This window comes from Ammospiza nelsoni, chromosome 1 (genome assembly GCF_027579445.1).
Source record: "Ammospiza nelsoni isolate bAmmNel1 chromosome 1, bAmmNel1.pri, whole genome shotgun sequence".
Taxonomy (NCBI): Eukaryota; Metazoa; Chordata; class Aves; order Passeriformes; family Passerellidae; genus Ammospiza; species Ammospiza nelsoni.
In genome coordinates, this window is record NC_080633.1 from 24,544,192 (window position 1) to 24,558,528 (window position 14,337).

The 14,337-nt window shown below is 39.0% G+C and overlaps 1 protein-coding gene across 1 annotated transcript in view; it reads right to left on the bottom strand.

Moving 5' to 3' along the window:
• Positions 1 to 601: 601 nt before the first annotated feature.
• The window catches only part of CALCR (calcitonin receptor), a 157,179-nt gene continuing 143,443 nt past the window's right edge, over positions 602 to 14,337 (bottom strand). The window contains exons 12-13 of the mRNA XM_059469578.1: positions 9,633 to 9,674; positions 602 to 3,658 (exon numbers count right to left, since the gene is read on the bottom strand). Coding sequence (XP_059325561.1) covers positions 3,437 to 3,658; positions 9,633 to 9,674 — 264 coding nt within the window. The 3' untranslated portion in view covers positions 602 to 3,436. The remainder of the gene's footprint in view (positions 3,659 to 9,632; positions 9,675 to 14,337) is intronic.

Consider the following 14,337-nt stretch of genomic DNA (forward strand, 5'->3'; position numbering starts at 1 on the left):
CATGCTGATCTGTATTTGTGATGCTGAGATTTACTTTATTTTCTCAGTTATGCTCTGAATTCTTAGTAAAGGGGTTCCTAAATGCAGATTTGGGATCCATCTGGAAATGCATAAAAAGTTGTGTAGAGAGCAGAGAGGGCATGTTCACACTGCAGATTCTCATTAGCTTGGGATCAATTACTCATTCAATGCAATTGACTTTAGGTTACAAATCCTCAAATTTTTGAGCAGTATTTAGCTTCACAAAGACACACCGAATTTTGAAAATTCCTAGCAGTGGAAATGTAGGTACCTTCACATTTTCAGTATTTCAGCTTTCCATCTTTGTAAGTCTGCTCATATTTTGTTTATTGAGGCTGGCAAAGAATGGGAGAAGAGAACAGAAATCCACCACTTTTGTGGGATTATTGTTATCCTAAAGCAGAGTTATTTTGCTATGTGAGCATTCTGTAGTGTTTTAATTAAGGTAGCATTATTGCTAACAATTTTAATACACAGAAAATTGCCTGTTGTACTTTTGTTGCTGTTTTATTTCAGATAAAATATATTTATTAAGTAAATAAAATAAAAATCAAGTCTTACTTTCAACATCCCATGCCACAACAAATATTTTAATTTGTGCTGTGTTTCTGTATCGCATAAAGCATAACAAACAGCATCCATCTAAATCTATCTTCCTGATAGATTTGGTTGCTCAGAGCAACCACACAAAACCTTCTGCAAGAGCAAATGCTCACTAAACTGGGTTTTCATGTGTTGGGTGTGGTGTTTGAGAGGAAGCAGATACTGCAGAGGTGATAAATGTGAGGTTGTTTTCCTCTTAAAATCCGCTGATTCAAGTGTCAGCTCCTTCCGTACTTTTTGATACACTGATACATTAATTATATGTTTCTGCTGTTCTTCTGAAATCTATTTGAGTCAAATCAGCCTACTGTCATAATTGGAATTATTGAGGTTGTATCAGCATTCTCAATATTACTGTCACTAGTGTATGGTGCTATTTATAAAGCAGAGAATAAAATGTACCTTATGTGTGCAATTATGGCATTTCAAACCATGTTGAGATGAAGAAAAATAGCATTTCCCATTGGAAAATATTTTGATTAGAAATTACTCAGTAAGTACCTTTAAAACTCAGCCTTTCCTACAAAACCCAAGTGTGATGACAGCCCTAAAGTCAGTGCGTATGTTTTACCAATTTTTTTTGTGAAATCATCATCCCTTGACTGAAACCAAAACTTCCATAAAGACTGACACAAGAACAACAAAGCTGCAAACAATATCCTAAACCTCAGATTCTGAATGTGACTTTTCAGAGCACTCTACTAAACAGAGCAAGAAAATATCACTATAGAAGAAAGAAAACAATCAGTATAATGGTAAAGCATTTCCATTTTGTACATCCACATGAACGTAGCTGACTGTGGAACAACTTGCACTTACATGTTGTAAACTTTACATTATTAAAACTGACATGTTCATTATTAAACTCTCTATATTATTCACATTTCTTTTACAATCAGCTCATCTGTGTCTTTAGAAAGCAGGAATGCCTTCTTGCAGCCCTCCTGGGAAGTGCAGTGTGCCCCAAAGCTATTCAGAATAATACAGATTCGTAGCAGAGCCAATTTATTGTCTTTAACAACTGGCTCCTCCATTTCGTATTGTTCACTGGTGAAAGTAGAAATTGCAATATGAGAAATACTGTTTGAAAAAGTAACTGTCTTTGTATTCCTGGAAGTCTGAAAAGTAGGTATTGAACAAGCACACACGATGCTGTTTTCTTGTGGGTGTTCCGCTGGACTGACCGTGTGGTGATCTGCACCGCCAGCAGACAACTCCTTCTTGTTCCCCAGCTCCTCCTTTGTTCTACAGTGGCAGAGCTGGCAGCTTCCTCCTCATTCTGGGGACAATGTGCCATGGTACACAGCTGGCGGGTGTGCTGGTGGTGAAAACAGAGCAGCCTCCCTCCCTGCAAGGCATTGCCTCGTGTATGGACAGGGTGAATCTGGTCCCTTTTCACAGTGCTTGCTTTACAGCTCTGCCTCATGAACTTGCTTCTGAAGGGGACTTTTCCAGGGAGGTGGTGACTCATGTAACTAGACACGTAGATTTTTCCTCCATTTAAAATCTACAAATTGAGGGTAAAGCTTAGGGTCTGGTTGTGTCAGGGAAGGAAATTCAGCCTGGCTGGATACAACATTTAAAAATGGTTTCAAATCACTGTGGAGGAAATGGCCTCGTGTTTTTGAAGTCTACACTGAACTGTATTGCGTAACTCATTCCTGAACACTGAAGAGAGTTGTTCATTGCTCATCCAAGTTAACAGGGATTTGTGTGCTAATTTCAATAGAAGCAGAAATAGATTATAAAGGTTTTGGCAAGACTATGTAATGATTAGGAACTCAGGAGAACAACCATATTCTAAAAGCAGATGCTTCCTGGGCTATGATATTGATTCCTGATTTCTTTCATAGGAGCATTTTCTGCCATGATAACAAATTTATAACAGAGACAAGCATTCATCTAGCACTCAACTCAGAATGCTTATTAAATAAAACATAGTTCCCGAACTAATTTCAAAGCTTATTCAGAGTGAGCGAATTGAGTCTTAATGATGAGTTTCTGGGTAGAGTAATAGGGTGACAATTTTTCCTATAAATACATATTCTTGAACTACCAGTATTGTTAAATGAAATCTATTCTGAGATGCCTTCAGGACTTGTGTCATTAAGCCTGAAGAATTGATTTGTATCTCTGAGGGTGTTTGAGATCTTGGTATGCAATGACTATTTCATCTTAATTTGCTTTATGCTCCTGCTAAAGGGATGATAATATTTTGGGATATCCTTTGGGGATGGTATTATTTTGTGGCATTCTTTGGAAAGCATCAAGATTTCAATACTTTGGAATGCCCTTCTGTTGTTCATATGGTTGATTTTTCTGGCAATGTGTAAAATCTTTTAAGCAGTCATCAAGCTAATTTAAAGGGAAAAATAAATGACTCCAAGTCAGTTACACTTTGTGAAAGTTGATGGTTTAAAATCTAGTGTTAATGAAAAGTACCAAAAGCAAAAACTGCTGAAAGTTTCCAATTGCCACATACTGGTTCTTTCTTTCCTCTTTGCTATTGGCTACCTGGGGCTGTTACAAATGTCAGATGGTCACTTCATACAGGTATCAGGAGATGTGGAGATTACAGAGCCTGGTGGGCAGGTCCATGTTCACTCCCTTCTGCGGAAGAAATGCTATTCCAGGTCTGTATCACACTCCCTCTACATCATTGCTGTCAGAGGTTGATGTGGTTTGAATAGGATGTGTCCTTCTGCCTGGGCCTGCACTTTGACACAGCATCTTGGATTTCCACACTCCCACCCTTCTCCCCAATTTCCTCACAAGCAGAACATGAAACAATGTGTTTGCAGCTGGTGCTGAGCTAGGCAGACGTGTCTCCAGATTTTAACGCAACAAGTTCAGAGTCCTCTGCGTATCTGCCATTCAAGTGTTCATTGTTGGCATCGTGGTGGTACAGGTACACAGGGACCTCAGTGATGGACGTGGCCGTGTAGGAGGTAGATCGCGTGGAGCAGTGCTCCCGGCGCCGCTGGCCCCACTGCGTCTTGTACTGCGCCCACTGCCTCTTCAGAGCTCCTTGCACCTGCCACGGAAACACTCTGTTACAGCGAGGCAACAAATACAATAACATTGTATTCTACAATAACATTATTTTATATATATATATATAACATAATTTATAATATTATACAATATATAATATACAATATATAATATAAAATAAAATAAAATAAAATATAATATAATATAATATAATATAATATAATATAATATAATATAATATAATATAATATATATAGTGTTAATATAATATAAATATATATAAAATAATTATATGTATACACGATGTATGTATACATATATAATATGTATATACAATATATACAATATAGATTTATATGCAATATTGCAAAATAATATATAATATTGTATAATAATATAATATTGTTGTAATTCAAACACCTGTGACAGAAAGGGAAAGGGAAAGGGAAAGGGAAAGGGAAAGGGAAAGGGAAAGGGAAAGGGAAAGGGAAAGGGAAAGGGAAAGGGAAAGGGAAAGGGAAAGGGAAAGGGAAAGGGAAAGGGAAAAGGAAAGGAAAGGAAAGGAAAGGAAAGGAAAGGAAAGGAAAGGAAAGGAAAGGAAAGGAAAGGAAAGGAAAGGAAAGGAAAGGAAAGGAAAGGAAAGGAAAGGAAAGGAAAGGAAAGGAAAGGAAAGGAAAGGAAAGGAAAGGAAAGGAAAGGAAAGGAAAGGAAAGGAAAGGAAAGGAAAGGAAAGGAAAGGAAAGGAAAGGAAAGGAAAGGAAAGGAAAGGAAAGGAAAGGAAAGGCTGATGCTGCCTCTGAAATGCCTAATGCATTTTGATACCTGAAGAAGATCAGCCTTGAGTAATGAGAATTGCCATGAATGGCAAAGTGTAAGTACACTTCATGAGCTTGCCAGGAATAATTTTGTAGAAAGAGTTAGAGGATCAGGACAGCTAAACAAAGATTTTATTCTGGTAATTTAAGAACAGGTTCTGTGCTCACAAAATATGGTCACAGCCCTCTGCATAGCATAGAGGATTTCAACTGTTGAACAGTCATCTGCTAAGAATAAGATATTTTATTCAACACTTACATTAGGAGTGGTGTTATACATAGTATTAGATAATTATTTAAACTATTGAGTCTTGCCAAGGAATAAGAAAGACTTCTCCAGCTGCATGTCTATGCATGACAGCTCTTGTTAGTTTTGTGACATGAGCAGAAAGTGGGCAAATCCTGGCTCTTTTTGTTTAGATCAGTGATTCTGAACAACACAAAGTGAGAATAGCAGCAGTTTGGCACAATAATCTGATGTAAATGACCCTCTCCTCCAGAGGAAGGCAGGTGCAAGTAAGGCACTGTGATGACAGGAATCTAAAAGTTTCTGTGGTCCTGCTGAGGTAGGCACTGTCATTTGGAGAGTGTATTGCTATTCACCTTCTCCTTACACATAAAGGAAAAAACCAAATGGCTCTGTGGAGGTTAATTAGATATCCAGTGCAGGAAGGAATATGGTCACAATGGAACTTTAATTACTTGGGCTCTGAGCAAGGTTTACTATGTCAATGTTGAGAATTAAAATGAAATAGCTGCATGTGGGGATGTTTTATCACACTATCACCCAAGTTTATTAGTGAGAAAGAATTACTGGGTCAAAGAATAATGCAGTGGTAGCACTTGATACAGAAATATTACATGAGTTAAACTTTGTAAAGATTTTAGTCACTTTAAAATTGCCTTCTGATGTTACAGTATGAATTTTTTAGCTTTACCCCAAAAACTATGGGGAGGGACTGGAAGAAGAAATCTTCATAAGTACCAGGACAGTGACTTTCTCCATGTCTCACTGGGGCATCTAGGGCAAACACAAGGAGGATAATGCAGAAACCTTGTGTGTGCACAGTGGCTCCGCCTGCAGCCACCTCTCCCCCCTGCACCACAGTCACCAGCCACTGTGCCCTTCTGGCCTTCACCTCTGCCCCAGGCTGGCCATGTTTGCATTTCACAGCACTTCATCCATTTGGATTAATGTCAGCATCTCCAGTGAAGGCAGCAAGAGCCTGCTCTTAGAGACTTGCTGTTCCTTTCTAGCCCTCTCCTTCCCCTGCCCCCTGCACAGACCCCAAGGCTTCGATCACTCTTGCATGGGGAGAGGAGCTGCTGTGCAGGTGAGAAGCTCCTGAGAAGCTCCCCAGCTGCTCTCAGCTGAACTGGAGTCTGCCATAGGTCTGGAGATGACAGTGTGGTTAACTGGAGAGGGAAGAACAATGTCCCTGAGTCTTACAGGGCCTGTCATGAGGAGTTTATAATTTTCTTCTTCAGAGAGAGTGATGCTTACACCGCATGTGTGATGGGTAGACAACAGCCACATCCCTTCCTGTTCAGCCCATGATCAGAAGTGCCATTATAAAGGTCTAAAAGGCTCCACAGAGCAGAGAGAGCACAAGGTCAAAGCATCTTTTTTTTTTTTTTGTTCTCTGCTGAACTGCTTGTTTGTACAAAAGGATCTGTCCACAAATGGATAATGGATTGTACAAGTTGCTGCATTTGAGTAGAACTTGTTAAGCTAATTTTCTGCCACGACTCCAAGAATCTCAGATGATCATAACTCAGTGCCAGCTAAAACCATTCAGGCATGAACTTTAAATATGTAAGCAGCATTACTGAAAATCACATGCAAAGCCACGATGTATTAATGACTGAGGAGGCACCTGGGGACCACAAGGCACACGGTGATGCCTGCCGTGCTTTCCACTGTGATGGCAGATAAAAGAAAGCAACCACTGAAGCAGTGAAGACCCCAAGTTTGTTTACTCTGGTCTTCAAGACTTTAAAGGTTTTTCTGTTCTCTATTAGCCATTCACACCTCATTGGCACAGAAGATACATGGCTGCTTTTTCCCCAAATAGACTTTCCATTCTGTTGTCCAGCCTTGCAGTCTAGAAGCAATCCCAGGCTTGAAAATGTGGTCTGGTGAGCAGGCTATTGCAGAAACCTTGGATTATCTCTACAAAACTGTAGCTGTTGGACAGAGAAACTGCAGTTCTACTGGACACCAAGATTTTATAGGAAAATGTACAAGAAGATTTTTCATTTCAAAAGCAAAAAAACCAAACATTGTTTATGTGTTCTTCCAGATGAACGCAGACATTAGTACAGCTTTTTTATTATTATGTTTAGATTTATTTCTATAGATGGGCTCATGGTACTAAAGTGATGTTAGTGAGGCAGCAGTGATTAATGCACTACAAAACACACTAAAGTGGTTCTGAGTTTAGCACTGTTTGTCCTGGCTAAGCTTCATGTGTTTCAGTCTTGAAGTTAAATGTTCCAGTAGGAAAAAAGTAAATCCCAGATTAGCCAAGCTTCTGCAGTACTAAAATTAATCTCCCTGCCCCACACTAAATTTTCTCATGAGAAATAATTTTAGCCTCTATGGCAGTAGATATATGCAGCAACTTGGAAACAATCGTATATCATGGCTGAAGACCACACTGTGTCTTTGGTCTGTGTACTTCTGCATACACCAGGACTGAGGGAGATTAGCTCAGTTTTCTTGGTCAAACTCATATTAATGCTCCCTTTAGAGGGCTCTAAAAGCAGCTTTGCATTAGTCTGTTGCTGTTTTTCTATAGGTTTTGTGCCTTATATATCTAGAGATTGTGTAACTGCAGAAATAAATGGGAAGAAAGGATCACAAACCTTTCATCCTCTCCTGGCCCAGCCCATCCCAGCCCAGACAGTCTAGTGCATGAAATTTGCTGGGTGTTCATGGGTTATGTGCTGCTGCAAATAGCACCAAACTGTCTTGAGTCTGTGTTAGAGAGGTGTCATCTTTGACACTGCTCACCTTAATGGGAAATTCTAAAAAAACTTCCCTAAATAAAATTTTCTAGAAGAAAAGAATGAGAGGGTTTTCCAGCACTCCTGCCATTGACAATCTGCAAATCTGAAGCAGATGCAATGATTTTGAAAAGGCTGTAATGGTGACAAGTACACAAGCACCAATAAAATCACTCTCAGCAAGTCTGAGAAACCTGTGTCCTCACAGTAATTTGTTTTTACTGCCTGACTTTGATCCATGTTTCTGATCAGCTGCTCCACCAAGGATCAATCATACATATTGGCAAGCAGATGCTTCAGATGTATTCCTTAGTGCATACTTTGAGAATTGTATCCCTGGGATTGTAAAAGTGGCCGTGCTCTTCTGACTTTGAGCTTTGCCAAAAGTACTTTGGAATTAGAGCTAGTTGATGAAACTAAGCAACTAATATATTTTAAGATACTTTATGTTTTCAGTGCATTTTGTTGTGACCTTTCCACATTTTTAACATTGCTACAACCTTTAATCTAGACAAATCTGGGTGTTCTCATTAGAGACGGAGAATCAACCTCTTGCAGTAAAGCTATAAAACATAAAGGGAATTTGTTTTGCAAAATCTAATCTGAAAAAAATGCAGGGGGCACTGGGAGGAGTGAAGAAGGCAATGTTCAGGATCGGGATTTTGGGGTAACACATTGCTTGGAGGGGGACACTGGAGTACTGGCTGCACACAGTGATGCAGTCACTCTTATAGGCAGAGGATGCTTCAAAAGCTGACTGACTGGTCTCTACTTTCTTCTAGGTCCTCCATACTAGGGAGTATCAGAAGTTTGTCTTTGTTTCCAGGGCATGGATATTCAGCTGTGTCAGAGTGATGACAGTAAAGCAGAAGGAGAAAGGTGATAGTAGCCTGCAGATACTGGGGACAGAAATGTGTTAGGAAAAGAGTTGTGCATGTCTTCAACTTTTAGTTGGATGCATGAAACTGTGAACCTCTGTAGTGTGATCTTACAGCTCTCACTTTGTGTGAGGTTGTGCTGTGATTAGCTGCTCACATTTTGCCATTCTCTGTCATCCCTCCTGAGGAGCCATGCTACAGAACTGCAGCTGAAGGCTCTCATCTTTTTTATTCTTCAGTTTCTCTGTACATTTACACAGGGAGCCAACCAGAGGAAAATGTACAGAAATGTTGACAAACAGTGGCAGAATTTAATACTCTCTGCTATCCTGAATGTTATAAAATCAGCCAGTAACACCTTATCAATAAGATAGCCTGTTTCCAGTCTCTATCAAAACATCAGTGTGGAGCACAAATGTCTCTCTTTATTTACTGAGTGCTAGCATCACAAAGTTTGTTCTGTATCTAATTCATCTGCTTTGGACCGAAAGTGAACTTTTTAATGGACTTCCTAGCTTTGTTAAGATATATGGTATTTTATTTCGCTACAGTTGAATGCTCTTGATGTGTTGAAAAAGTTTTTTTCTGCCAACCATCTTTGGAAAAATTCTTACTGCAGAAATTTAAATGGTTCTTGACATATTTTAACATGCTATTTTTTGTAAAAAAAAAAAAAGTAGTAAAGTGGATCTAAAACCCACTGTAGGTGTATATTCACATATATGATCCAGCTGTAAGAGATTGGGAGAGATCTTTGCCTTAAGGATTTTTATTTCTCAATTGCTACACAAGAAACACTGACTGTAAAAAGGCCACTGCTAGTCCTCAAAGGAGCTCAAGCAATTGCACTCCTCCACCTGTGACAGTGCTGCCAGGGATGGATTTGCTGTGGCTCTGGCCTGAGCTCCCCACTGCATTCTTCAGACAGATCCCTGAATGCCTTCTGTGCTTCTTATTGAGTGTTGTGCTCCTTCCTGCTGTTCTGGGGAAGGAAGGGGTGTAAAGCATTTTTCACCTTCACTTAGACCTCCATCTCAAACTTGCAGATAGTAGGGTCAGAGTGTCATGCCTGTACCTCACTAGGTGCCATCTGCTTTGTAATGGTAACAGAGCTGATTAATCTGCTCAGGGATATTCCAGTCACACTCTGCACAGAGCTGTCAGAAATGCACACCACTGGTGTGTGTAGAGACTAAAAGCAACTTGGTGTGGCTTCAAAGTTTGCAGTGTGACATGCTTCTCATCTGCATTAATGAACAGCAGGATGACTATTTTACAAGTTCTGATCATTTTCTGCATTTCATGTACTTACCTCACCATTGAAGAAGCAGAATATGGTAGCCACAAGTAAGCCCTAAGAGAAGGAAAAGAAAAGAATTTAGGGATCAGAATACATAGACTTCATAATGTTTTGGAAATTTGGCCTTGATGGATACAAGATAAAAACATTAGTCCACTTCCTCTGCGTCACAGACCACAGACATTCTCCATCTTTCACAGTGTGCTATTAAATGGATTTGTTGTCTTTTCATAATGTTTTACTGTGCCCCCCCACCCCCAGTCCAGCATTACTATATTTTATAGATTATCTGTTATGGCTGTGAAGTTATTTATATATAAGAGATGTAGAGAAGGAAAATAAAAGGTAGATATGTATTTTGCTTACAGAGGAGAACCACACTGCCACTGATTTTGCTGAAGAGATGGCAGAGGAATTTTGTTCTATATGTTGTCACTCACTCATCAGAGCGTAGCTCTCCAGTCAAAAGTGCCAGACACAGAGAATCCAGCTGTCCCAGGAATGTTTAAATTGAACTGTATGTCAGGATAAGTGAACTGGTATGTTTGTATGGATGGAGAAGGTATGAGAAGAGGTCTAAGTGGCCAGAAAAAGGAAAAAACCTACCACAGCACATGAGTTAGAAGGTAGGGAGGCAGAAAAAAGTGCACATCATAGCTTGGTTGTAAATGGCTTTAAGTTAATTTCATCATCACCAGAGTTGTTCAAATAGAATTTCACTCCTGCCATAAGATTAAACAGGGCCAAGATAGGAATATGAGACGGCAAAGTGTGAAATTAATGAGAAAATTCCTGCACAGAGAGCCTGCCATTCAGGATTATGTAGTTACACTGGTCCATGTCGTAGCTGCACTCACTCTTATTAAAATAGCATTACATAGCATCACTGGGAGCCAAATGCTTTAATTTTAAATTACTTAAAGCAGTTATTATAAACTAAATGTATGGCAGTTTGTGAAATTGAGGGGAAAACTGCAATGCAGCTTATGTTCCCAAGGGCTGCTTTGAAGAGCTTTACAGCTGTATCTTTTTTATAAAACCTTCATTTAAATGATTACCAGTTGAATTGTAGATAATGCCTTGCAAAATGCCTTGGACTCTCAGATGCATATTTTGCATCACAAACAGAGTAAGGAATCACTTTTTAACAAAAGGCTTATATAGAGATACACAAGTTGGTTTGGACAAGTGCTGACCACATCAATACTGACAATTATTTTTCTTGAATATATTTTCTCTGATGCAGAATTTTTAATTTTAAATAAATTCAAATATCAACATGAAACAGCACTTTGGATGAGGATGAAGGGTAAACATAGTTTGAAATAAAAGTTTCTTTTCATATTTTGGTAAAGCAGTGAGTATTTTAAAAAACTCAAATCCCACCATACAGGGAGAAATACACAAGAGCTTGTCCATAAATTTTGAGCTGAGAAGCTCCACAAATTCAAACAAAACCTTGCAGTTCTAAAGCAGGACTTTGCCAGACCAGACACTCCTAAATCAAAATTTTTGCAAAGGTAGAAAATGCCCTGGTCGATTGCAGCCTGTACTGATGCTGTTTGAGCTGTGCACAGCTGGGCACAACCTCTGCTCTTGGACTGCGCTGGGCACCCTTGCAGCAGGGCTCTGCTAAACGTGGTTTCACTAGCAGCAGTCAGCCACAATGGCAAACCAGATGGATCTGGATCTCCTCTGGGAGCAGGGACGCTCAGGGATGGCATACATGAGATGTGGGAAATCAGAAGACAGCATGGGGAGAGAAAGAAGCAGGGGGAGAGAAAGAGGCGGAGAATTTTTTTCCAAGTTTGCTCTTCAGTGAGAGTGTTTAGGGGGAATGTGGGAACCTTAGTTCACCTAAAGACAGAAATTGAACCTGAACTATTAAAGTAAAGCCATTTTCCATTTCAATTCCTGCATGGAATTGGAAATCTTCTGTTACATCCTGCAATTGCTCCACTTTTCTGCTATTCAAGAGTGTAGCTCTCTTAACTAATGCTTTCTCTAGTCAACTTCAGACAGAAAAGCTGAAGAGGAAAGTGGAGTGATGCCTCACATCCCTTTCAGTTTCTCTTCTAGTTTTGAGTTAGCTGAAAGCACACCTGGCTTGTTATTTTGAGACCATGCATGTTGTACATGTTCTGGCTGAAGAAATTATTTTCTGTACTCTGTTTCATGTATATCCCATTGCTCTTCTTCCACCTGCCATGGCCCTCTGGACTCTGCCATCTATCTTTCCATTATTTCTATTTCTCTTTCTGTTTCTTCTATTTCAATTTCAATTTCAATTTCAATTTCAATTTCTAGTTCTAGTTCTAGTTCTAGTTCTAGTTCTAGTTCTAGTTCTAGTTCTAGTTCTAGTTCTAGTTCATCTTTTTATCCATGAAGTTTTGCCCATAGTTCAGCTGTAAAGCTGCAGAGATCTCAGTAGCAGACACCAGCTTTGTCTCTCTGGAGCCAGGAAGGCTTGGGATGACCATGATTCTAGAGTGGATCTATTAAAACATGTGACAGACTGCATGTAGTTTAATTATTTAATTTAAAGCCCATGGGTTATTTCTCATATCTCTTTGACACATATCTTCCAAACTCTAACTGCTACTGGTTTTTGCTCAGGATACAACGCTTGCTGAGGATGACATGTCTAAGTCAATTATAGCTCTCTGCCACTGTGTGGAGTTGTTAAACTAACCTGTGATATATTGTCTGCTCCCAGCTAGATAATGTTGGCTGTGGTCTTGAAAGTGGAAATGAAGAATATATTTATTTTAGGATAAGGGCCTTTAATGACTTCTTCTGAAATTCTTTATTTCTGAAACTACGTGAAGAACAAATGAATGTGTCTTTCAGCTGAATCATGCCATAGGGATTGTCCAGAGACGGCAGCTCTCAGACTTTCACTGCCTTACTTTATTAACTCTGTATTGAGTTTTTTCCAGTGTTTAAGTGACTATACTGGTCTAAGTGAATTCTTTGCTTGACAAGTATTTAATTTGTATTTCATTCTCCTAGAAGACATGAGTGTCTTGAAAAGAAGTTTGAGTAATTTACTCAGGTTAGAAATGAACAAATAAAAAATACCATTGAAGATAATACAAATTTACATAGGTTTCTCATACTTCTTTTTACTTTTTTATTCGAGATTATGTCTCCATTAAACCAAGAAAGCATATATAGGTGCACTTATTCCTGCTGTTCCTGACCATGTCCAGGGCCCTAACCTAATCAACCATACACTGTGTGGCTGATAAGATTTTAGTGGGGTCATGTATTCATTACTGATATTAGAAGATAATGTACAGGTGGTCATAGTATAAAAATCAGGTTTTGATTCTCTGTGTGGACTTTGCTCCATGTCCATTTAATTCTCACTTCTGGAGCTGAATGGACAGCAAAAAGAAATAAACAAAAGAAAAAGAAGAAAAGCATGGCTGAAGTTGTTCACAGAAGTGCATCCCATTCCCACCTCTCTCATTTTGGCAGAGATAAAAAGCTTTGAGAAAAACAGCAGTGCTTTTCTCACCACCTTCATTCACAGCACACCCATACAGCATCTCTGAGGTAAATGACTACATTATGAATTGTAAATTTATGTTACGTGAAAAAAAATAAGCAAAGCAAAGAACGTGTCTATGCAGTTTCTGCTGCCACTGAGGTGGGGAGATTGTCATGAGAGGGCTGAAGACAGCAGGAAAATGATAGCGATATCCCATCAACCAAAATATGAGGGACATGGCATGGATACTTAAAAAAAAAAAAAGAAAAACATCTTTCCCTAAGTCAAAGCCATCAAAAGGCATAACATGCCATCAAGGGCAGGGACATGCACCAAAGATTCCTCTATTGGTCCCCATTGAAATCGCAAGATTTCTTTTCCCTTTCCGAAAGGATATGAAATTTCCTTTCGCGAAGGGAAAAGGAATCTTGCGATTCCCAAAAGAAAGGCTTACAAACACTCTGGAAAGGAGATAGCTTCAAATGAAATGCAATTGAAAAAAACAGAAAATCAGGAGTTTTAGTGTCTTCAAAAAATAGGCTGGGAGGAAATGAGCTGCATTGCAAGGGACCAAAACATGCCAAAACTAAGGTCCAAGATGTTGCAAAAGCAGGGGAAAAAGTCACGGAGGAAGACAAAACTTGGAGGGGAAGATATGACAGACATGGCATGGATACTTAAAATTAAAAAAAAAAAAACGGAAAAAATCTTTCCCTAAGTCAAAGCCATCAAAAGGCATAACATGCCATCAAGGGCAGGGACATGCACCAAAGATTCCTCTATTGGTCCCCATTGAAATCGCAAGATCCCTTTTCCCTTCCCGAAAGGAAATTTCATTTCCTTTTAGGAAGGGAAGCAAAGCTCATGCTTTGTTTCTCCTGCTCCCTATGGAGATTTCATTACTGTCATTTTTTGCGTGAAAGTTTCATATAAAATTGGCACTTCATTATATTCAGCTTACAAAATATATTTTCCCTAACCTTAATTTGCTTAAAATATTGAAAACCTTTTGAACTACTAATAATTCAAAGAGAAAAAAAAGAATGGAAGATAAAGAAAAAATGCTTATGTTGTCAAAAGCAGTCCTATAACTTTAAGTTTGAACAGAAGGAGAAAATATTTCTGCCTGGTTTGGCATTATAGAGGATATTTATTTCCTTTTAAACTGAGAAACAGATGGACTGAATACCTTCTAAAATACTTTGAAATTTCTCACTATTT